Source organism: Eriocheir sinensis, chromosome 35, assembly GCF_024679095.1.
Source record: "Eriocheir sinensis breed Jianghai 21 chromosome 35, ASM2467909v1, whole genome shotgun sequence".
In the NCBI taxonomy this organism is placed as follows: Eukaryota; Metazoa; Arthropoda; class Malacostraca; order Decapoda; family Varunidae; genus Eriocheir; species Eriocheir sinensis.
In genome coordinates, this window is record NC_066543.1 from 6,598,167 (window position 1) to 6,622,915 (window position 24,749).

General features: G+C 45.3%; 1 protein-coding gene across 2 annotated transcripts in view; it reads left to right on the forward strand.

Moving 5' to 3' along the window:
- Positions 1-985: 985 nt before the first annotated feature.
- The window catches only part of LOC127007318 (probable G-protein coupled receptor 158), a 185,512-nt gene continuing 161,748 nt past the window's right edge, over positions 986-24,749 (forward strand). The window contains exons 1-2 of one of the 2 annotated variants that reach the window (XM_050878124.1): positions 986-2,279; positions 22,235-22,435. In XM_050878124.1, the coding sequence (XP_050734081.1) occupies positions 1,645-2,279; positions 22,235-22,435 (836 nt within the window). In that variant the 5' untranslated portion in view covers positions 986-1,644. The remainder of the gene's footprint in view (positions 2,280-22,234; positions 22,436-24,749) is intronic. The other variant, XM_050878123.1, reaches the window with a different exon arrangement.

The following is a 24,749-nucleotide window of genomic DNA, read 5'->3' on the forward strand; positions in this document are numbered from 1 at the left end:
GCCCATCGTACTCATTCAAACTAAGCCCCCTTCACACATTCAGCAAGTATTTTTCCATCTACTCCTTCGCCAAGCCCCTCTACTTCAAAATTATGCCCCCTTACCTCTTAACCAAGTCCCTTTACCCTCTTTTATTATCACTACCACCACCACCCTTATCACCACCAAACCTTTACCACTACCATCACCAAAACGACCATCACTACCAATACTGATCATTAGCCTAATCACCACCACCGCAGTCACCACAGTTGTAACCACCACCATCATCACCATCCCCGCTCAACTTCATCACAACCATCCCCAACCACAAGGACGACAATCATCACCACACCACTCAACGATCAAGAACCACCGTTACCACAATACCCACGTCACCACAATCACCATCACTACCATTACTGTCCTTACTTCTATATGCACCACATGTACTACCACAATTAGTACCCTCCCTCCATCAACAACACCAACTACCATCACAGTCACCACAATCACCACAAACTCCAGCCACCACACCAGCCTTCATCACCACCAGGTCCCAGCCACACACACGCCTTGGTGGTGGAGGCAGCCGGAGGGAATGAATGCAAATTTAACAAACTTATACGCGGCGTCACGGCTCTGAACCTTCGCGTCTGCCTTCCGCTCTGTCCAACTTATCCAACGTGTATAAAAGCTGAGGGAAAGGAAGTTGGATACGGCATTTGCGTATTTGACTCGGGTGTCGCGCTGTCTGGCAGTGTGTTAACGTATAATGGAGAGTTTAAACGTTTAGTGACAACGGAGGGGCTTGGCGTTGATTAGAAGTAGTTGTAGTAGTAGTAGTAGTAGTAGTAGTAGTAGTAGTAGAGGTAGTCGGCTTATTGTTACTGCAGCGTAGTAAGAACAAGGAAATTGTGTATAGAATAGGAAGAAAAGTATTATTATCAACAAAATCAGAGTAATAGATGTAGCAGGAGCAGGGAAGGTGTTTGTAGTTGTCATCGTGGAAACTACTGCCGTATTCATGGCTGGCTATAGCTAAGAGCGTACGAGAAAGGCAAGGGAAAAAAAGGTGGGAGGGAGTGTGCGCGGCCGTGGTCTACGCATTGCCTGGGCTAGCGACTCGGCGGCGCTCAGTTACTCGACAACTTCGGATGTGGATGGATATGTCGATCTCGCTCCCCAAACATGAGAAAAGGTTACTCTGTCAAAATGCAAGGCCGTGAATGCTCAATCGTGGAGTATCCCCGGGCGGGTCTGCGGGTCCCGGACGCTCGCGCGGCTGCAGGCAACACTTAGAGGCTGCCACACTACGCACGCCACAAAAACAGCGTCAAAATTCGTGTCGTAATGGGTCTGGTGTCTTTGTTGATGCGCGCTGTACTAATGTGATGCTGATGCTGTGAACCTCCGAAAATCTTCAGTTACAGCGCCTCGGGTTACCCGCGGCCAAGAGCATCCCCTGAGACGGCCTCTATGCAGGTGGTTGGCAGGGCCGACACTCCTGCCTCCCCGCCCTTCACGCCGCCCACACGCCAGGGGACGCGGCCACTCCAGTGACTTCGGGGCGAGTGGTGGACATCGAGGACGCGCCATAGGGCGGTGATGGTGAAGCTCCAACGCTAGAGTGCGGAAGGCGTGCGGGCGTGGTGGTGCCGCGCCATGACGGGTGGGCGGCGGCCATGGCTGTGGGCGGCGGCGTGGGCGTGCGTGTGTGTGTGTTTGGCTCTGGCCGACGAGGAGGACCCGCTGCAGCACGAGGCACAGGTGGCTGCGCGCGACCGGCAGCTGACGCGGGTGTTGCGGCTCCTGGGCGTGGAGAAGCAGGAGGGGAGGGCACCCGAGGAGCTTGACGATGAGCAGCAGCAGCAGGGGCAGCAGGGCGTGAGCGAGGGCTGCACCCGCCGCACGCTGGACCTCATGGTGCCCGCCTCACAGCTGGACAAGTTCACGACGGAAACGCGGGCGGCTCTGCGTCTGGCGAACCTCCTCAACAACCTGTTTGTGGGCGTTCCCGAGGGCTTCGAACCCACCTACCCGACGCACGTGTTCCACGCCCTGGTGCGTGCCGTCCTCGAACACGAGCCCTCCATCACCTCCTCCGCCGTAGCCTTCTTGCGAGGAGAGTACCACGCCCCCGCCGAGGAGGAGGAGCCGCAGGAGGTGTTCGGGGCGTACGGGTGGCGGCGGGCGGGCAGCGACGTGGCCACCACCGAGCTGGCGGCCCTACACAATCACTCCATCGACAACCCCGACCACCAGGACACCAAGTGGTTCACCGCCCACACTTCCTACAGGTGTGTGTGTGTGTGTGTGTGTGTGTCTCATCCTGCTGCCACTGCCACTCGTTCCCTAATCAGACAAAGCGACTCTTCCCCCATCCACCCACCCTTCCACCTCGCCCTTCCCTCCTGTCCCCTACTCCCTGCCTCCCCTTGCCACGCTTCTCTCATTCCCTCCCACGTACCTCTCACCCCCCACTCTTCTCATTGCTTCTGCTGCCTCCGAACCCTTCCTCCGTCTCTCCTCTCACTTGTCACCTGTCCCACCTTTCCTACTTTTTCTCCGTATTGCTCTTCAGCCTTCTCTCTCTCTCTCTCTCTCTCTCTCTCTCTCTCTCTCTCTCTCTCTCTCTCTCTCTCTCTCTCTCTCTCTCTCTCTCTCTCTCTCTCTCTCTCTCAGCATCAGTTCCCTTCCGCCGACAATATTGCAAGTCCCCCGTAATTATCTTTTATCGAGAAAAGAGAATTATAGACTATCTTCTTAAGGCTTTACTAAGTAGACAAAGCATGTGCGTAAAGAAGTAACAGTGAGGGCAAGTAATTCACAAGGCAAGCGGAAGCAAGAGGAAGCTGCGGACGGTATCAAGCAGCACGAAACCGTAATCGAACCTCACTGCTCCAACGACTCCCTAACAATGTTTACTTATGTCTAAAGATCTACCTCCCCATTAAATTATCTCCGTCTTTCAACCAATCATGTGTCAGTTTCAGAGCACCTAGACACCCTTTTTTGATCGTTCACACACACACACACACACACACACATGGGAACGTCGCGAAGCACTCAATATCTTTCCCGCCGGCGCCCCTTGAGAGCTGTGCAGGCTTCTCCCTCCTAATTAGCTGGTTGCAGTCACGTGGGGGGTGCAGGTGAGGAGGCAGGGAGGGGAGGGTGAGGATATATGCGAGGAAGATGGAGAGAGAGAGATAAGTGATAGGGAGGAAGGAGAGAAGGGTGAGGATAGATAGATAGCAGATAAGTGACAGGGAAGAAGGAGGGAAGGGATGGAAAGGAGGTGAGAGTTAGATAACTGATAGGGAGGAAGGAGGGAAGGGATGGAAAGGAGGAGAGAGTTAGATAACTGATAGGGAGGAAGGAGGGAAGGGATGGAAAGGAGGAGAGACCTAGATACGTTACACGGAAAAAGGAAGGAGAAACAGAAGGTGGAAGAGATTGTGAAAGTGTAATGAAAGGAAGATGAAGTTTTTTTTTCAGCAAGCTCAAGGGCTTAAAAAAAAACTGTAATGAAAAAAAAAGCCCGCTACTTACTGCCCCTAAAAAAGATTAGAGAGGAGCGGCCGAAAGAGAAGTCAATTTCGGGAGGAGAGGTGTCCTGATACCCCCCTCTCGAAAGAGTTCAAGTCGTAGGGAGGAAGAAATACATATGAAGGAAGATTGTTCCAGAGTTTACCAGCGTGAGGGAGGAGGAAGGAAGGAAGGGCAGGAGTGATAACCCGAGGGAAGGAAGGCAAAGAGAAGAGTGGAAAAGACTATAAGATGAAAATATGGGAAAAGAGATGAAGAGGATTTAAAGACGAGAGGGGACCAAGGTAGAAGACAAAGAGGGAAAGGGGGAGGGCATAGTAGGCAGAAAAGAGGTTCAGAGGATGGAAAGCAAAGGGCAGGGTGGAGAAGATGGAGAGAAGGAAGTTTGTGGAAGATGAAGAGGGGCTTAGGGAGACGGAAGCAGGTAATTTTGGCCAAGCAGGCGGAAGGTAGGTCCAGAGGGAAGGAGGTAAGGAGAGAGGGAAGGAAGGGGCGGGTGCCTTGGTAACTCAATTATGTAAGATTAGAGTTTACAGATTATCGCTCATTAAACTTTGCTCCTATTACTTTGGCCATCCTCTTCCCACCACCACCACCACTACTGCTACTACTACTACTACTACTACTACTATAATTACCACCATCACCACTACTACCACCATTACTTTGTTATTCCGTTTGACTAGCATGTGTGAGGAACAGCTGTTGGTAGGCTCGTTCGGTCCTTCATCTCACGGCTCACGGGTTCACTGGATTCAGACTCGCCAGTGCGTAGAGATGCTGCCTCCCTCTGCCCTCTCCCCTTCTCCTCCTCCCCTCTCGTTGTTAAAGGCCCATGGGGTGAACGAGGCCCTCCATTTTTTCCTCGTGATCATACCCAACATCATAACTCCTGAATGAGCATGATAACCTTGAAGGGCACAGCAAGAAACTAGAACGACAATAATTCAACCTCATGTATTGGGAGCCGCTACAAAGGCAACCCCACATCATCGTCGCTATGTCAAGGTTTTCTCCTGCTCGTCAAACATGTTAACCTTACATGACACAAGAGGACACGACCTTGTAGCGATAAACTTTAAAATGACAACAGCAATATGACCATGTTTTTGTAGCCGATACCCGCATATCGTCGCTATGAGCCGATTTCACAGTCCAACACAGTGTCTTCGTAACAGCCCGAACCAAACTATAGAATCCCATACAATCCAAAATGGTGAGGTCTTCGATGCCACACTAAATACTCAAGACTTTTCCTGTATAGTTTCGTCAAATTTGTGAACTTAAATATAAACACCAGACACTATACAAGGAAATTACGAAGGCTCTGGTATTGGTTTGGGAGCTTACTAACCCATCACGGGGAACTGTGAAACTGGCCCTATGTCAAGGCTCCCTCCCGCTCGTCCTCAGTGACACTCCCACACCCTCGGCTCGTTGTGTCCCAAAGCTGCCTCCTCGAGTGATCATTCTCGTCACAGAGGGTCGGGCGGTCGAAAAGTCTTATATCAGAGAAGAAGGTCCTTTGTCTGTGAGCCCAGCAGCCTCCGGGACTTAGATCCTCTCGGGCATCACTCCACGCCTGAGAGATCGACGAGGTGCCGTTAGCTATAGAGAGGAAGGCAGGAGTAGGAAGGGGTCTGGTTTCAGGTTAGGTTAGGTTAGGTACAAGAGCAAGGTGCCTTAAGTCCAACAGAGGGAGGCAGTGGAGGGGGAGTAGCAAGGGGTCTGGTAACAGGATCCGGTAGCCTTATTGAGGGAGGCAGCAGAGGGCGGGAGTAAGAAGGGGTCTGATATCAGGTTAGGTTATATTAGGCATCATACATAAAAGAGGTGCCGTTAGCCATAGAGAGGGGGGTAGCAGAGGGAGTGAGTATCAAAGGTTCTGGTATCAGGTTAGTTTAGGGTACGTGAGATGCATGGACGAAGCGCCGTGTATATAGCTACCTTTCAGAGGGTGGGAATAGCGAGGGTTTGGTTAGGTTAGGTAAGACGCATGGATGAGACGCCGTGTATATACCTTCCTGAGGGAGGGAGTGGCGAGGGCTTTGGTAGCAAGTTGAGATACGCTTCGTTTTGCCCTCTGATGGTTCGCTCCTCATGTATATTCATCATGGCCCGAGACAGAGAGAGAGAGAGAGAGAGAGAGAGAGAGAGAGAGAGAGAGAGAGAGAGAGAGAGAGAGAGAGTTCCAGTGTCACGTCTTGCCATTCCTCTTGTGCTATGTCTTGCCTTCTGGTGGCTTCCCGTGCACTTTATCATACCCCCACCCCCTCCATCGTGCAGAGTAAGACGGACGAAGCCGCCTGTACCCGTATCTTGCAGAGTAAAGGGGGTAAGGGAAAGGGGGGGGGGGGGGTGAAGCAGCAAGGGACCAAAAGTATCCCAAGGCATGCTTCATTTTGCTTCGTTTTCTCATGTATGTACTTCATTAATTAGGCCCCACGCAGAGCAAGCAGGCTACAGGTCACCGTGTCTAATCGTACCTTGAGAGTGGGGGGAGGGGAAGGTAGCAGCAAGTGTCCACGGTATTATGACAAAAACATGCTTCATTTTGCTTCGTTTTCTCATGTCCGTACTTCATTAAGCTAGGCCCCGAACAGATCAAGCCCATTAATTCACCGTGTCTTTTTGTGGTTTTCAGAGTGGGAGAGGAAGGTAGAAGCAAGGGGTCATCTTATCACAACAAGGCATACTTACTTCATTTTGCTTCGTATTCTAGTGGAGCTTCAGTAAACTAGACCCCGAACATATAAAGCTCATTAATTCACCGTGTCTTTTTGTGGTTTTCAGAATGGGAGAGGAAGTATAGTAGCACGGGAGAGGGACCATAGTATCACGACGAGGCATACTTACTTCATTTTGCTTCGTATTCTCGTGGACCTTCAGTAAACTAGACCCCGAACATATAAATTAATTCACCGTGTCTTTTGTGGTTTTCAGAATGGGATAGTAAGTATAGAATCACGGGAGAGGTACCATAGTATCACGACGAGGCATACTTACTTCATTTTGCTTCGTATTCTCGTGGACCTTCAGTAAACTAGACCCCGAGCATATAAAGCTCATTAATTCACCGTGTCTTTTTGTGGTTTTCAGAATGGGAGAGGAAGTATAGAAGCACGGGAGAGGGACCATAGTATCACGACGAGGCATACTTACTTCATTTTGCTGCGTATTCTCGTGGACCTTCAGTAAACTAGACCCCGAACATATAAAGCTCAATAAGTCACCGTGTCTTTGAGAGGGCAGGAGGCAAGGCAAGGGTTCTGGCAGCAGGTCACGGCGTGCTTCCTTCAGTTGGTTCCTCTTGCGATTTATCATCCCGCGTGCAGAACAACATAGATGAGGCACCATTTGTCCTGGCAGAGAGAGAGAGAGAGAGAGAGAGAGAGAGAGAGAGAGGATGATACGATAGATAAAAGAAACAAGAAAGGAGAAGGGGGGTATATTGCAGGGTGGGTCTGTGGGAGAGGAGGATGAACGGTAAGAGAGTAAGAGGGGAGGAATATGAGAGAGAGAAAGAGCAATTCCGGCATGGTATCACGTCACAGGCTGCTTCCATTTGCACTGTTTTCGCCTCCAGATGGCTCCTCGCATACATTACCATACCCCGAGCGGACGAATCTCCCTTATTTTACATACCGCGGCGAGACCCGGGGGCGTATGAGCTGCCACAGACGCATCGATCACGCCTGACCGTCCAGCCGCCGCCCGTAATGTGTCTCAGGGCAGCTTCGAACAGGGAGATATACGTTGTTGTTTTCTTAATGTAGGATCGGTTCATCAGCTTGTGCGCAGCCTTCCAAAAATTACTCGCATCTTTTAAAAAAACGGGAAAATTTAGTTGCGACATGAAAAGGTGCAATATATTTTAAAATATTGCGCATTATTTTAAGGGGAAATGATTAGAGAGAGAGAGAGAGAGAGAGAGAGAGAGAGAGAGAAGTTCCCCAGTTTGTATGTTACCCTTCTAAACAGCAACTCACATCTTAGAAAAAAAACTGGAAAACTAAACCGGGACAAAACAATGAATTATATAGTCTAAAATAACGTTTAAATATCCATCCTCAGATCGGGAGCATTTCACTTCATTGCATCATAAGAATTCTAGTTTAATCCATCATCACAAGGTCGCGGAGTAGTGTTTGCAGAGCAGTGTTTTTTTCCCGGTCTGAGGAGTGACTGGAGTGGCGGTGAGCGAGCGGCGAATATTCCTCTTCTTAGCGCGCGAGCCGAAGCCCTTTGGCCCGCCGAGGGTGATGGATTAGTCAGTCTGATGCTTGTCGTCTTCTTCCTTGACCCTTAATTTCCTATCTCTTCTAATTTTCCTCTCTCTTCTGTTTACTTTTCCATCTTTTCTTGCTTTCCTGTATTTCCTCCGTAATTTCATATCTTACTTTTCTTTCTCTTCTGCTTACTTTTTCATCTCTTCTTACTTTTTCATCTCTTCTTACTTTCCTATGTTTCTTCGTATGTTCCTTTCTCTTCATATTTTTCTGTTTCTTTTGCTTGCTTTCCTATCTCTTATAATATTCCTATCTTGCTTACTTTCCATTCTTCTCGTTTTTCTTTCTCTTCTACTCACCTTTCTATGTCTTCAATTTTTCCTATCTTTTCTGCGTACTTTCCTGTCATTCTTCTAATTTTCCTCTCTCCTCTGCTTACTTTTACATCTCTTCTTGCTTTCCCTTTGTTTCTTCGTACGTTCCTTTCTCTTCTTAATTTTTCTCTCTCCTTTGTTTGCTTTCCTATCTCCTCTCCTAATTTTCCTTTCTCTTCTGCTTACTTTCCTATCTGCTCATTTTTCTTTCTCTTCTCCTCACTTTTCTTTTTTCCTATCTTTTTCTGCTTACTTTCCTATCTCCTCCTCTAATTTTCCTTTCTCTTCTGTTTACTTTTCTGTTTTCTTACTTTTCTATATTTTCTCCGTAATTTCATCTCTCTCTTTACTTGTCTTTCTCTTCTGCTTACTTTCCTATATCTGTGCCTAATTTTCCTTTCTCTTATTTTTCTTTCTCTCCTGCTTACTTTCCTAATTCAACTTATTTTTCTTTCTCTTCTGCTTACTTTCCCCTATCTTCTTATTTTTCTTTCTCCTCTGCTCACTTTCCTGTCTCCTCTTACTTTCTATCTCTTTCCTTTACTCTATCTCTTACTTTCCTGTTTCTCTATTTTTTCTCTATCCTCTTTGCGTCCTGTCTCTTCTTACTTTCTAATCTTCCTATCTCTTATTTTCTTATCTTTCTACTCCTTACTTCTATTTTTGCTTATTTTCGTATTTCCTCTCTTTACTCTCCTATCTCTTCCTCTTACTTTTCTCTCTCTTCCTATCCTAACTTTTTCTCTCCTTGTTTTTATATATATTCTATCTTTCTTTTCTATCTTCTGCCTCATCTCTCATTACTTATTATTCTTGTCTTTTCATTTTCCTATCTTTTCTTACTTTCCTACTTCTTACTTTGCTATTTTTTCATACTTTCCTATCTTCTTCCTTTCTTTCTGTCTCCCCTTTTCTATCTCTTCCCCTTACTCTCCTTTCTCCTTACTCTTCTAACTCATTATTTCGAGTGGACGCGCTGGATCATTGTTCTCCCAGTGGTATGGCTGGGCGCACCGTGCAAAGTGCCAGATTGTCTTACTCAGCCTCTTTTATTTACCGACTTCCGACCCAAAAGCTGTCTCGTGGACCCCAATAAGGAGATTCACTTAAAATTATCGTTAAAATAGTTAATTCCTGATGTTTCTTGGCAATAGTTTGGCGTCAGAAACCGGTAAATACTATGCTCTGAGTACGACAATCTGGCAAGGGTGGGACGCAGCAGAGGTATTGAGATACTGCAGTATTCAAACATACAGCTAAAACCAAATTAGCCTATATAATAAAATATATACATATTATATAATTAAATTATTAGTTTTTCTGTATAATTAATGATCACTAATGGCACACAAATTAATAAAACACAGCACCTTCACACTCGCTTGACTCGTGCTTTGTTTACATCTGGACGGCCTTGGCGAAAGAGCGCAGGCGCCTGGGCTGGGTAGGCTTATGTGTGACCACTCGCCTTGTAAGCCAGGCCTAAGGCTGGCTTCCAGCCCAGGCAAAATCGTCCAGCCCAGGGGTAACAGTGACTAGTGTAACCGTAGCTTTACTTACTTATTAACTCCTTATTTACTCCTCCCACCTCCTTATTCTAATCTCTCTTCTCCTTCCTTCCCTATCTTTAACCCTTCCTTCTGTCTTCTAATTCTTCCGTCTCTTCTTATCTCCTTACTTTCCAGTCTCCTATTTTCTTACTTTATCTCTTTCTGTCTCTTTACCTTCCTATCTCCTTACTCTGTTCATATCTCCTTACTTTCATATCTCTTCCTCTTACTTTTATATCACTTATCTTCCCCCTTCTCCGACCCCTCACCCACTCCTCTTAATCTTCAACACTTCCTCTCACTCCTTCCCCTTTCCTCTCACGCTGTCTCATTTCCATTTTTGCCTCGTCTAGTCTTCACTGCGTCGTCCCATCACCCAGGATTTCAATGTCACGGTCTAGTTGTTCCTCGCCCTCACTTCCCTCTCCTCCACACATTTTTTTCTTATCAATATTTTTCTCTTACATTTTTCTAATTCCCTAATGGCGACTGTCTCCTCCCTGCCCATTTAGCGAGGCGTGAGTTTTCCGTCAAAGGGAGAGAGAGCGTGTTAAAAGCCTTCCGTCCCTCATTAGTAAAATTTAACTTTACTCCTCTCGCGCTTTTTATAAGATGTGTGAGTGTGGGGGGGAGGGGTAGTGTGTGTGTGTGTGTAGTGGAAGGGTAGTTTTTTTTTGTGTGTGAATGAAGTTTGTGCCATTGAGGTTGCAATTAATTTATTTTGTTACTAGGAGATAAACTACTGCCACTATTTTTCTACTACTACTTTACTACTACTATTATTGCTACTACTACTACTACTACTACTACTTCTACCACTACCACTACTACTACTTTTACTACTACTCGACTTTGAGCTCGTTGTGGGTGATGAATGAGGCTGAAACGGGCAAATCATGAACGCCAAAGGAAACCATTGATTTATCCATTCATCATGTGTCTATAAATAGTACTGTACACACACACACACACACTCTCTCTCTCTCTCTCTCTCTCTCTCTCTCTCTCTCTCTCTCTCTCTCTCTCTCTCTCTCTCTCTCTCAGACGGGAAGATTTATTTGTTTTGGTGGATGTTAGTTTGTGGCTGTGCACGGATTTTTTTTATCTCCTCCTCCTCCTCTTCCTCCTCCTCCTCCTTTCTCATCCTGGTCCTCCTTCTCCACCTCTTCCTCCTCCTCTTTCACGTCCTCTCCCTATTCCTTCTCTTCCTCCTTCTCCTCCTCCTCGTTCTCGCCCTCTTCCTCCTCCTTCTTTGGCATCATTTCCTCCACCTTTTCTTCTTTCTTTCTGTTCTTATCTCTCTTCTTTGACAGATGAAATAATAATATGATTAGTCGATATATGGATGCACGAACAGATACAATAGCAGAGCAAGAAAGATAAGTAAATATGCGGATTAATAATATAGTGAATAATTTAATAAGAGAATGAGCTGATAAAACAAAGGCCAGCGCCGGAGGGTTATGAGAAGAGGTTTTTGCAAAGAGGTGTGAGTGTGTGCATGATACTCCAGGCGAGAGAGAGAGAGAGAGAGAGAGAGAGAGAGAGAGAGAGAGAGAGAGAGAGAGAGAGAGAGAGAGAGAGAGAGAGAGAGATAATACGATTGATATTACGAACAAGAAAATAAGAGAGAGAGAGAGAGAGAGAGAGAGAGAGAGAGAGAGAGAGAGAGAGAGAGAGAGAGAGAGAGAGAGAATACGATTGATATAACGAGCAAGAAAATGAGTAAAAGAGAGAGAGAGAGAGAGAGAATACGATTGATATAACGAGCAAGAAAATGAGTAAGAGAGAGAGAGAGAGAGAGAGAGAGAGAGAGAGAGAGAGAGAGAGAGAGAGAGAGAGAGATGATCCAACTGATATAGAAAACAAGAAATATGAGAAAAGAGAGAGAGAGAGAGAGAGAGAGAGAGAGAGAGAGAGAGAGAGAGAGAGAGAGAGAGGCCCCTGTTGTCGCCACTTCAGGAGGGCCTAGAAGAGCCTTTAAGTGTCAAGGTTTAAGCGATGCGGAATTGTTCTCGCCGAAATAAGTAAAAAAAAATGGGTGGGCGAGAAAATGTTGAAGTGGCGGCGAGGAGAGAAAAAGAGTTAATGTTTCTTGCTTTTTTGTTTGTCTGTTTGTTTATTTTTGTTTGTTACCCAGAAGTTGGTATTTTTCTTCGTTTCTTTCTCATTCTGCCATTTATAAACATTTCCTCTCCATTTCTTCTCATAAACTTTTCTTTCCATTTCTAGTCATGAACATTTCCCTTCCATTTCTAGTCATAAGCTTTTCCTTTCCACTTCTTATTTGAATTTTCTCTCCATTTCTACTCAGACATTTCTCTTCCATTTCTAGCGATAAACATTTCCTTTCCATTTCTAGCCATAAACATTTCCTTTCCATTTCTACTCAAACATTTGTATTTCTAGCCATCAGCCTTTCCTTTCCATACTTCTATTCATTAACACTTCCTTCCCAGCAGCCTGCCCCTTCAACATTACTCTCCCGTCCTCAACAAGGGAAGATAGTTGTGTTTTCAGTATCATGCATCGCGGGGAAGGTCATTCCGTGTCTTTTTGCTGATTTCTTGCTTCTGAGGGTTGGGGAAACAGAGGAACCGAGGGAGCAGGAGAGAGGGGAGTAAGGAAAGGAAAGGGAGAGGAGAAATGGCTGAAAAAGGGAAAGAAAAAAAATGAGAAGAAAGGGAGGGAGAGGGGCAACGAGTGAGAGGACTAAAGGAGGAAAAGGGAAACGGAGAACAAAAGGGAAGGAGGAAGGATGGAAAGGGAGGGAGGAAGGGAGGAAAGATGGAGAGGGAAAGGGGCTGTGGATGAAAAAGGAACCGAAAGAGGGAAAGGAAAAGGAGAGGAAAAGGGATAGTTGGTGAAAAAGAAGTAAGGACGGTAAAGGAAGAGAGTGAAGGAGGAGGAAAGGAGAGGGACAGGGAGGGAGAGGGGAAGGAGGAGGAGCGTCACGTCTATATATTTTCCTTTATTGCCCGAAGGGAATTTATAAAGCATCGTAACCATTATAGAAAATCGGCGCAATCCCTGAAGCCATCGATTAGTGGGATTCAGGAGGATTTGGGCGTAATGTGAATGCGATGGCTGCGAGGGTGGTGTTGTGGCGGCGAGGGTGGTGGTTGAGGGTAGTGGTGGGCGTGGTAATGGTAGTAGTAGTGGTGTTAGTTAAGTGGTAGTGGTGGTAGTGGTGGTGGTGGGAAAAGCAAGATCATAGCAGAGTTGGCTTCATAGCTTTTTATTATTATTATTATTATTATTATTATTATTATTATTATTATTATTATTACTATTACTACTACTTTTACTACTACTACTACTACTACTACTACTACTACTACTACTGTTACTTGTTGTGTGCTGAGATTCCCAGGCTAGCGACCATTACGTGCCATTTCGTTCCATCGCCAACCGTTACCCTTCACGTTGCGCCCCGGGAATGGTACCATCAGCTCACACAAGCGTCGGGGGCATGTAACGCTTCCTGTTCATAATGGATTTCAAAGTGGTATGAGAAGGGGTTGGTTAGGCATCGGTGTAGTGTATTTTGTGTCCATGAATATTGATACGTGGGCAGTGCTATAGTGGTCTCTCTCTCTCTCTCTCTCTCTCTCTCTCTCTCTCTCTCTCTCTCTCTCTCTCTCTCTCTCTCTCTCTCTCTCTCAAGCTATTCGGTTGTTATGAGGTTGTGGTCTTAGCCTAGCAAAGGGATGTCCATTTATATATTGTAGCTCAGTCCGAGAGAGAGAGAGAGAGAGAGAGAGAGAGAGAGAGAGAGAGAGTCTAACAGACAAACTGGCACCCGCACACAAGCAAACAGGCAAACATGAACAGATAGCAAACACAGGCAAACAGACATGACGTAAACAAACAGACAGACAGACAGATAGACAGAAATTCACACAAAGACACACACAAGCAAACAGATAGACAAACACACAAACAGACAAAAGCACCTGAGACATACTAATATGATGTCCCTTCCTGAAGCTGAAACTAAAAATAGGAAAAAAGAATAAATAGAATTCTCTTTTGTACGTCGCGGATGTCTCAAGAATTTGCTTTCAATATTATTATGAAGGAAGACTCCGCTCCCCCGTGTGTGTGTGTGTGTGTGTGTGTGTGTGTGTGTGTGTTTGGATTTGTGATCATATCCCGGTTCATTCACTCTTTTGATCTTTTGTATATCTGGAAACACACACACACACACACACACACACAGAGTATCCAGGATGAAAGAAAGGAAAGAGACGTACAGCTAGGTTAGGTTAGGTTAGGTAAAGTTAGTGTTAAAAAAATGATTGATGGAAAACTAAGAGGAAGGAGAAAGTTAGCTTTGATTATATTATGTGAAGTTAAGAATGTGATAGTTTAGGCTAGGTAGATAACGCCGAGATAGGTCAGGCAAGGTTATGGATAGACTGCCAGGTGTGAGGTTGTTTATGTAAAGAAGATTAGGTTGCTATAAGAGGGGTGACGTTGTAGATTAGATTAGTGAAGCAAATAGTGTAAATATAGTAGAGTTAAGTTTGATTTGGGAGAGAGTAACAAGCAGAAAAGTAAGAATGATAGAAATTTAGGTTAGGTTAGGTTAGACAGGGTTTAGGTTAGGCAAATAAAGGCTTGTTATGTCTGGTTTGAGAGAGAGTAATCAGCTGGAAAGTAAGAATGGTAGGCTAAGTCATGTTAGGGATTGTTTTAAGTCTGGTAAATAGCTAGTCAATGTTTGTTTTGCATTGGTAAAGAGTAGCAAGAAGTGAAGTAAGAATGACAAAGAATTAGGTTAGGTTAAATTCGATCAAGCAAATAGTGCCAAGTTTTGTGTTTAGTAAAGAGCAACAAACGGGACAGAAAGAATGCTAGAGAATTAGATTAGGTTAGGTTAGGGAGGGAATAAGTCAGGCAAATTTGGCTAAGTCGGAGATGATTCGACAATAAAGAAAAAACAGAAAAGTAAGGATGATAAAGAGCAAGTTAGGTTAGAATTGTTTAAGTCTGGTAAATTGTCAGTGTTTGTTTTGGATTGGTAAAGAGTAACAAGTGGTAAAGTAAGAATGACATAGAATTAGGTTAGGTTAATTTAGATCAAGCAAATAGTGCCGAGTTTTGTGTTAGGTAAAGAGCAACAAAAAGAAGAGTAGAGAGGATAGAGAATTTAGATTAGGTTAGGTTAGGAAGGTGTTTATAAGGTCGGATGATTTGCCAAAAAAAAAGGAGAAAATAAGAATGATAAAGAGCAAGATAGGTTGAGTCAGGGCGGCGTCTGGTAAGTTGTAAGGCTGCCCGGGAGAGTATTATTATTATTATTATTATTATTATTATTATTATTATTATTATTATTGTTATTATTACTATTATTATTACTATTATTATTATTATTATTATTATTATTATTATTATTATTAGACAGGGTGAGTAGGTAGGGAGAAGAAAGAGTTCAACGTCTCTTTAGAAGGGTCACAGAAAAATCAATTCGTTACGCGACGTCGAAGAAGGAGGAGGAACAGGGGATGAGATGATGAAGGTAATGAAGGAGGAAGAGAAGGAGGAAGAAAGATGAATATACAGGAGGAGGAGGAGGAGGAGGAAGACGACAAAGAGGAAGAGAGGAAAGGACTAAAGTAGAGGAGTAGAAAAAGGGAACGAGAAAGAAAAGGTAATGAAGGAGGAAGAGGGAAAGGGAATGACGAGAGGAGGATACAGGTGCAGGAGGAGGAGGAGGAGGAGGAGGAGGAAGAAAGGAGAATGAAATAAAGGATGAAGAAGAGAGGAAAAAGAGGCGTAGAAGAGGATGAGGACAAGGGCGACAGGGAGAAGAGGTAGACGAAGTGGAATAGGAGGAGGAGGAGGAGGAGGAGGAGGATAAGGAAAAGAGGAGGAGGAAGAAAGGAGAATGAAATAAAGGATGAAGAAGAGAGGAAGAAGAGGCGTAGAAGAGGATGAGGACAAGGGCGACAGGGAGAAGAGGTAGACGAAGTGGAATAGGAGGAGGAGGAGGAGGAGGATAAGGAAAAGAGGAGGAGGAAGAAAGGAGAATGAAATAAAGGATGAAGAAGATAGAAAGAAGAGGCGTAGAAGAGGATGAGGACAAGGGCGTTGGGAGAAGAAGTAGACGAAGTGGAATAGGAGGAGGAAGAGGAGGAGGAGGAGGAGGGAGGGGGTGAGGGGGGCGAGGAAGAGTATATTCAAAGGGCCAATCCGGGGGCAGCCTGCACACCGCCGCGGTCGCCATGGCAACGCCTCGCGGAAAATGGACTAAAGCAAGGGAGTCGCTAAATCCTGCTCCTCCTCCTCCTCCTCCTCCTCCTTGAGCCCCCATTCTTCTTCCTCCTTCCCCTTTGTCATCTATTCATCATCTTCCACCTCCTCCATCATCACCTCCTCCTATCCCCCTTCCTCCTCCTCCCCTACTTTTTCTTCTTCTTCCTCCTCCTCCTCCTTCTCCTCCTCCTCCTCCTCCTCCTCCTTCTTCTTCCTCTTCATCGTTAATGTGGCTTATTTCCTCCAAGTCCTTTTCCTCCACCTCCTTCTCTTCCTCCTCCTCCTCTGTGTCGTCGTCGCCGCCATCCTCTTCCTCCTCCTCCTCCTCCCCCTCTTCCTCGACTTGAAGGTGTTGCGTTCATTTCACTCTCACTATTATTTTCGACTCCTTGACTGTGTGTGTGTGTGTGTGTGTGTGTGTGTGTGTGTGTGTGTGTGTGTGTCATCATAATCTGCTCAGACGCCAAAGCTCCTGCCGAAGTTCTTGTTTTGTTTGTCTGTTTGTTTGTTTGTTTGTTTTGTTTGTTTTGTTGTTTGTCTTGTTTGTTTTGTTTTGTTTCTTGTTTTGCTTCTTGTTGTTTTTGTTGATGGCGTTGTTATTGTTTTGGCTGTTTGGTAGGTCATGAGAGAGAGAGAGAGAGAGAGAGAGAGAGAGAGAGATATATAAACAAGAGAGCTAGAAAGAGGAGTGGAAGGAAGGAAGGAAAGAAGGAAGGAACGACAGAGAGGAAGGGAAGCAGAAGACAGAAGACAGAAAAAAAGGAAAAAAAGAAGGAAAGGACAGCGAGGAAGAAAGGGTGAAAAAAAGAAGGAAGTGGAAAGAATAAGAATAAAGGGAAAGTAAGGAAAGAGGGAAGTGAATTAAGAAATGGTGAAGTTGAGGAATGAAGGAAAGGAGAAGGAAACAAGAGTAAGAAGAGGAAAAGAAGAAAAAAAAGGCAGAAGGAAGGGAAAAAAGGAAAATACAAGGAGGAAAAAGAGAGAGAGAGAGAATAAAAGAAAGGAGGGACTAAAAATGCGACTCTCCTATGACTCTTGAGAGAGTTATGAATATTTCTGTTGCGTGATGTTACTCCTCCCCCCTCCCTCCCTCCCCCCTCTCACACACACACACACACACACACACACACACACACACACACACACACACGCACCGTCCTCCACCATCACTAAACTATCATTTCCCTCCAACCACTTTTGAATTTTCCTCCACTTCACCACCACCACCACCACCACCTCCTCCACCATCACCACCACCGCCATGAACTCCTAACATGAAAGAAGCTTAGCCCTGAATATAGTTTTATGGTGGACTATGTTTCTTGGGCTTAGAGAAAGAGAGAGAGAGAGAGGGGGGGGGGGGTTCTTGCATGTTGAGTTGGATGGTATATTCTCCGTTTTCCTCCTCCTTTCTTCTCTTCTTATTTTATCCTTTTTTTCTTCCTTCCTTCCTTCCATTCTTCCTTCTGTTCTTTCTTCCTTCCTGCATTCCTCCCTTCACTTTCTTCTCTCCTTCCTTCCTTCACTTCCTTCTTTCCTTCCTTCACTTTCTTCCTTCCATTCTTCCTTCTGTTCTTTCTTCCTTTCTGCATTCTTCCCTTCACTTTCTTCTCTCGTTCCTTCCTTCACTTCCTTCTTTCCTTCCTTCACTTTCTTCCCTCCATTCTTCCTTCTGTTCTTTCTTCCTTCCTACATTCCTCCCTTTCCTTCCTTCCTTTTTTTTTTCTTTCTTCTTCCCTGCATTCTTTTCTTCACTCTCTTCCCTCTTTCCTTCTTTCACTTTCTTCTTTTCCTTCGTTTCCATGTCCATCATTTTGCTATTTCCTTGCTCTATTTTCTCTCCATCTTTCCTTCCCTCCTTCATTCTCTTCCAGTTTCCTTTCTTCCTTCCCTCCTTTTTTTCCTTCTTTTCGTCTTTCCTCTCTTTCCTCTTCCTTCTTTTCTCTCTTCCCATTTATTTCTCCTTTTCCTTTGCACTTAATTTCTCTTTATTCTTCTTTCTTTTCTCTCCTTCATTCCTAACTTTCCTTCCTTTCATCCAGTATTTCGTTCTTTTTTTCTCTTCTTTCTGTTTTCTTTATTTTCTTTCTTTCGTCCAGTCACCCTCTTTACTTCCATCCATCATCCGTTTCTTTCCTTTTTTTATTTTTTTTTATTTTCATCCCATATTTCTTATTTTTTCTCTTTTTTCTGTTTTATTTCTTTATTTTCTTTCTTCTACTCTTCCTTTCGTCTTCCATCCAGCATCCGCTTCGCTCTTTCTTTAATTATTTCTTTTTATTTTCCTGCTTCTTTTTTTTCATCCACTTTTCTTTCTTTTCATTCCTCGTTCCTTTTTATCCGTTTTCTTTCTTTACATTCTTCCTTTTCATCCATTTTCCTTCCTTTACTTTTTTTCCTTCCTTTTCATCCATTTTCCTTCCTTTACTTTTTTTCCTTCCTTTTCATCCATTTTTCTTCCTTTACTTTTTTCCTTCCATTTCATCCATTTTCCTTCCTTTACTTTTTTTCCTTCCTTTTCATCCATTTTTCTTCCTTTACTTTTTTTCTTTCCTTTTCATCCATTTTCTTCTTTTACATTCTTCCTTTTCATCCATTTTCTTCTTTTACATTCTTCCTTTTCATCCATTTTCTTCTTTTACATTCTTCCTTTTCATCCATTTTCTTCTTTTACTTTATTTTCCTTCCTTTTCATCCATTTTTCTTTCTTTCTTTCTCTCTCTCTCTCTCTCTCTCTCTCTCTCTCTCTCTCTCTCTCTCTCTCTCTCTCTCTCTCTCTCTCTCTCTCTCTCTCTCTCTCTCTCTCTCTCTCTCTCTCTCTCTCTCTCTCTCTCTCTCTCTCTCTCTCTCTCTCTCTCTCTCTCTCTCTCTCTCTCTCTCTCTCGTTCAGATCAAAACCCTCATTTCTCACTTTAATTTATTTCCTCATTAAGAACTAGTTTTCTCATCCCTCCTCCTCCTCCTCCTCCTCCTCCTCTCCTCCTCTCCTCCTCTCCTCTCCCTCCTTCTCTCCTCTTCCATGTAATTACAATTCTCTAACTCTTTCCTCTTATCTTTTTCTCCTCCTCTACCTCTCCCTCTTCCTTTCATCTTCCTATTTTCCATTCCTCCCTCTTCTCCTCTTCTTTCGTGTAATAACAATTCTCTCTTAACTTTTTCCTCTTATTTCCTCTCTCCTCTTCCTCTTTCTCTCCCTTTCATCTTTTCTCTCTCTCTCCCTCTTATGCAACTCTCCTTCAGCATCCCTCTCTCTCTCTCCCTCCCATTTCTCTTCTTTCCTCCAGTTGTTCTTTTTCTCTCCTATCTTTCCCTACTCACCCCTCCACTGTCCTCTCTCCCCTGAAATTATCTTTTACCCTTCTCTTTTTTTCCCTTTACTTTCTTTTTTCCTTCATTTTCCTTCCCCTTCAGTAATCTTTCCTTTCTTTCCTCTGTTTTGTGTTTTTTTCTCATTTCCCTCTTTCGTAACTCCTCTCTTTCTCTTCTTTTTCTACTTTTTTCTCTTAGTATTTCTCACATTTTCTCTTTTTCCCTTCCCTTCTTTTTCTACTTTTTCCTTCCCTTTCTCACACTTTCTCTTTTTTCCTTTCCTTTCTTTTCTCATTTTTTCCTTCCCTTTTTTCCCCCTCTTCTCCGTTCCTTGTTCTTCACTTTCCCCTCTTTCTTTACTCTTGTCTTTCTCTTCCTTCTCTACATTCTCATCTTCGTATTTCTCACATTTTCTCTTCCTCCCTTTCTTTTCTCCTTCCCCTTCGATAACCTTTTCCCCTCCTTCACCCGTTCTGTGTACCTCTCATTCCCCTCTTTCTTTACTCCTTTCTTTCCCTTCCTTCTCTTCCTTTTCCTCTTCGTATTATAATTTCTCTTCTCTCTCTCCTGTTATTTCCTTACTCCCTTTTCTTCCTATCCCCTTCATTTGCCTTACCTTTTCCCCTTTCTCCTCATCAAGGCCTTCCCCTTTTGCCCTCTTCCTGTCCTCCGCTCGCTCCCTTTCCTCTCCTTTCCCCTCTCTTTCCGCCTCTTTTCTTCCCCTGCCCTATAGTAATATTTCCTCTTCTTTTCTCCCCTTTCTCTTCCTCTTCTTTTCCCTCTCTTTCCCACTCCTTCCTTCCCTTCCTTTCCCCTTCCGTCCTCTTCTCTTCTCCCCCTTCTCTTCCTCTTCTTTTCCCTCTCTTTCCCACTCCTTCCTTCCCCTCCTTTCCCCTTCCGTCCTCTTCTTTTCTCCCCTTTCTCTTCCTCTTCTTTTCCCTCTCTTTCCCACTCCTTCCTTCCCCTACCCTTCAGTAATGTTTTCCCCTCCTTCCCCTCCTCTCCCCCTTCCTCGCCTTCGTCAGTAGTAAACCCTCCCATCATTTTCCTCCGCCAGCAGTTATGACCTCCTTCTCCCTAATTCCTAGAGCTGTATCAAGACTCCCAGCTCACACTCTCCTCCTTCCCTTCCCTCCTCCCTTCCCTCCCTCCTTCCTCTTTCTTCTTCCCTCCAATTTGCACTCTCTTTCCTCGATCCCTTCCCTCCTTCCCTCCCCTCCCTCCCTCCCTCCCTCCCTACTCCTCATCTTCATCTTTCTCCTCCTCCTCCTCCTCCTCCTGCTCCTCCTCTTCGTTCCTTCAGACACTTCCTTTCCTTCCTGCTTCCAAACTGACTCCACACACACACACACACACACACACACACACACACACACACACACACACACACTCTCTCTCTCTCTCTCTCTCTCTCTCTCTCTCTCTCTCTCTCTCTCTCTCTCTCTCTCTCTCTCTCTCTCTCTCTCTCTCTCTCTCTCTCTCTCTCTCTCTCTCTCTCTCTCTCTCTCTCTCTCTCTCTCTCTCTCTCTCTCTCTCTCTCCTTATCCCCCCAGTCTCCCTCTCTCATTCAGGGGCTGTAACAATATCTTTCCTCCCTCCCTCCCTCCCTTCCTCCGTTACCTCCCTCTCTCCCTCCCTTCTGCTTCTTTTCTTTCCCCTTCAGCAGCTAGACTTTCAATCTCTCCTTCGTACCTATTTCCTCCTTCCTCTTGATCTTCTCGTTAACCCTTCCTCCCTCTCTTTATCTCTCCCTCGGCATCAGTAACAAGTCTTCCCTCCCTCCTTCTCTCTCCCTCCCTCCATCTCTTCCCTCCGTCCCTCTGTCTCCCTCCCTCCATCTCTTCCCTCCTCATAGGTCTGCCCTTTTTCCCTTCTTCACCTCCTTCCTTTCCTTCTCTCCCTTTCTCCTTAACATGTTCACTCTTCCTCTATCCTCCCTCCGTCCCTTCCTCCTCCGCCCATTATTCCCTCGTTCTTTTCCCTCCTCCTACGTTTCTTGTTCTATCCCCTCTGTTCCTTCTCTTTTACCCCTTTTCTCTATCCATTTCCCCCGCCTCCTCGTTTTATCATTTCTCATCCCTATATTTTTTTCCACTCCCTCCCTCTTCTGCTCCTTCTCCTCCACTTTCCTTCCTTTCCATCGCTTGTTGTCTCTCCTTTCCTCCATTTGTCTCTTCCTTTTCATCTTACCTCCTTCCTTTTCTTTAACCTCACACTTCCTTCTCTCCCTCTCTCTTTCTCTCAAGTTTTCTCCCTTATTATCCCTCTTTCCTAGCTCTCCCTCCTTTTCCTCATTCTTCCCTCCATTCTCTCCCTCTCTCCCTTTCTCTAGCTTTTTTTCTGTCTTACTTTCCCTTTCGTCCCTTCCTTCCTCTTTCCTACCTTTCCCTCTCCCTCATCCTGTCTTCCATTCCTTCCTCCCTCCCCTCCACAATCTATTGTCTCATACTTAACATTCTTTTCCTGCTTCCTCTTCCTCTCATCTCTTACGCCCCTCTCCCTCCCTCCTGTCTCCTTGCCTCTTTTGACGCCGCCTCTCTCCCTCCTCCTGTTCCCTCTAACTGTCTAACACATATCTTTACTCACATCCCTCTCTCCTTGTCTCTCCCTGCTTCTTTCGCCTTCAACTCCCTTCCTCTTTCCTCTTCCCTCTTACTCCTATCGCCTCTTACATCTCTCTCACCTTCTCTCTCCTTACTCCTCCCATCTGTCTCTCTCTCCCCATCTTTCCCATCTCTGTCCCTCTCTCCCTTCCTCCTCTTCCATCTCTCTGCCTCTCTCCCTTCCTCTTCCCTCAACATCACCTCTCACGCCCCTCTCTCCCTTCCTCCTCTTCCATCTCTCTGCCTCTCTCCCTTCCTCTTCCCTCAACATCACCTCTCACGCCGCTCTCTCCCTTCCTCCTCTTCCATCTCTCTGCCTCTCTCCCTTCCTCTTCCCTCAGCATCACCTCTCACGCCCCTCTCTCCCTCCTCCTCAGCTTCACCCGCCGGAGGATCAACAGCAGCATGGTGGGGGGCGAGGATGGTGCGTCCCCCGCCCCTCTCACCCTCACGCGGGCGGAGGACGGGAAGTGGGCACCCGAGCCGCTCTTCGACTGCGGCGCCTCCAACTCCTGGGTGCTTGCTCACTCCCTGCCCTTCTTCGCGCGCGCCGACAACGGTCTCTACGCCAGGCTCAAGTAAGTACCCCCCCCCAATACACACACACACACACACACACACACACACACACATACATGCTGGTCACATTTGGCATTGCGTGTGACGTGCTTACATACACAAATACGAGTACATACATACATACACACATACATACATACTTTACTTTCTGTTGCTTGCTTTTTCTTTCATGTCTTTTTTCGTTTCCTCCTCCTCCTCCTCCTCTTCTCTGTATTTTTCTTTTATTTATCATCTTTCTTCCTAAATACCGTAAGCTTCTTCTTGATTAAAAGTTCGTCTGTTGTCGCTCATGGAACTTTACTCATAATGTTGGGTCCTCCTCCTTCCCCTCCTCTTCCTCCTCCTCCTTCTTCTCCTCCTCCTCCTCCTCTTCTTGCTCTCTGCTTTTTGGTCGTCTTCTTTTCTTCTTCTTCTTCTTCTTCTTCTTCTTCTTCTTCTTCTGTTTCTTCTTCTTCTGTTTCTTCTTCTTCTTCTTCTTCTTCTGTTTCTTCTTCTTCTGTTTCTTCTTCTTCTTCTTCTTCTTCTTCTTCTTCTTCTTCTGTTTCTTCTTCTTCTTCTTCTGTTTCTTCTTCTTCTTCTTCTTCTTCTTCTTCTTCTTCTTCTTCTTCTTCTTCTTCTTCTTCTTCTTCTTCTTCTTCTTCTTCTTCTTCTTCTTCTTCTTCTTCTTCTTCTTCTTCTTCTTCTTCTTCTTCTTCTTCTTCTTCTTCTTCTTCTTCTTCTTCTTCTTCTTCTTCTTCTTCTGTTTCTTCTTCTTCTTCTTTTTCTTCTTCTTCTTCTTCTTTTTCTTTTTCTTTTTCTTCGTCGTTGTCGCCGTCGCCGTCTTCCTCCTACTCCTTTTCCTCTTCCTTTTTTTCCTACTCCTTTTCAACACACACACACACACACACACACACACACACACACACACTATTTTTAAGGGAAAAGTTTCACGGTGATTGCATGAAAATTTCATATCTTAACTTTTTTATACGTTGTTTTGAAAGTGATTGTGAAAAAAAAGAAGAGTTTGAATATCGGTTGTGTGCTCCCGGCCCTGCGGAAAGGGAAGAGGAGGAGGAGGAGGAGGAAGAGGAAGAGGAAGAGGAAGACTAAGACGACGACGAAACAGCAAGGTGAAAGGGGTATTAAAGAAGGAAGTATGATAAAGGCGATGGGGGAGGAGGAGTAGGAGAAGGAGGAGGAGGATTAGGAGGAGGAGGAAGAGGAGAAGGAGGCAGGCGAAGAGGATTATTTATTAATTATAGGTCTGTGGTAGAGAGATTGGGTGAGGGAAAGCTCCGTAATGGCTGCTGATATTACATCCTTCTGTGGCGCCTACCACTGCGTCACCACCACAGCAACAACTACTACTACAACTACTACTACTACTACTACTACTACTACTAGTCCAAAGTTGCCAGATTGTCTTACTCAGCCTCTTATATTTACCGACTTCCGACCCAAAAACTGTCTCGTGGACCCCAATAAGGAGATTCACTTAGAATTATCGTTAAAATAGTTCATTCCTGATGTTTCTTGGCAATAGTTAGGCGTCAGAAACCGGTAAATACTATGGTCTGAGTACGACAATCTGGCAACGGTGACTACTACTACTACTATCACTAATGCTCCTACTACTTCTGCAAGAGCTTTATTTGTTGTTGTCGAACGTTTTCTTCTGCTGTGTACATCTTGAATTGAGAATGTCGATGTACATCTCCATAGCTCCACAGCAACATGTACAGGCCGACGGAGGTTGCGAACTTTAGTCATTCAGGGAAGTCATGGCAATGCGAGGCCCCAGCAAGCCTTGTCCGGACCCGCGGCGAGGTCACACAGAATGGGAATGTCATGAGCGCAAATGGCCGCCAGACGCTGAACACGACACCTGAGACTTAGAAAAAGACAACACTGTGAAATGTCTCCAGTGTGCTGACGTCTCCCCGTTTTCTTTGTCTGAGCAACATCACACGGAAATTTATATACATTTGTTTGGCTCTTGATCTGTTTCTTTATACACGAAAACACCAACATGCAAACATACAGTGTACAGTGCATGCTGGCGCGAGAAATCCGCACACATGCAACGAGTCCGGAGGGAAAGTGAGTAGAATGTTAGTATTCATCGCTAAAATTGTTGCCTTCCGAGAATTAGACATAAATGTGGCCTGCCAGGAAAAGCTTAGTCAGACCGCAGCCCAGAAGTGTTGTGTATTCATGGCGGCCTGACTGCCAAGGAGAAGGAAAAGTCGATAGCGTTCAGCAGAGGCCACGAAGAGCAGCTTTTTATACGTGCACAGCCACGCCCACGAGCAGAGGCTGGCCGGGACTTAT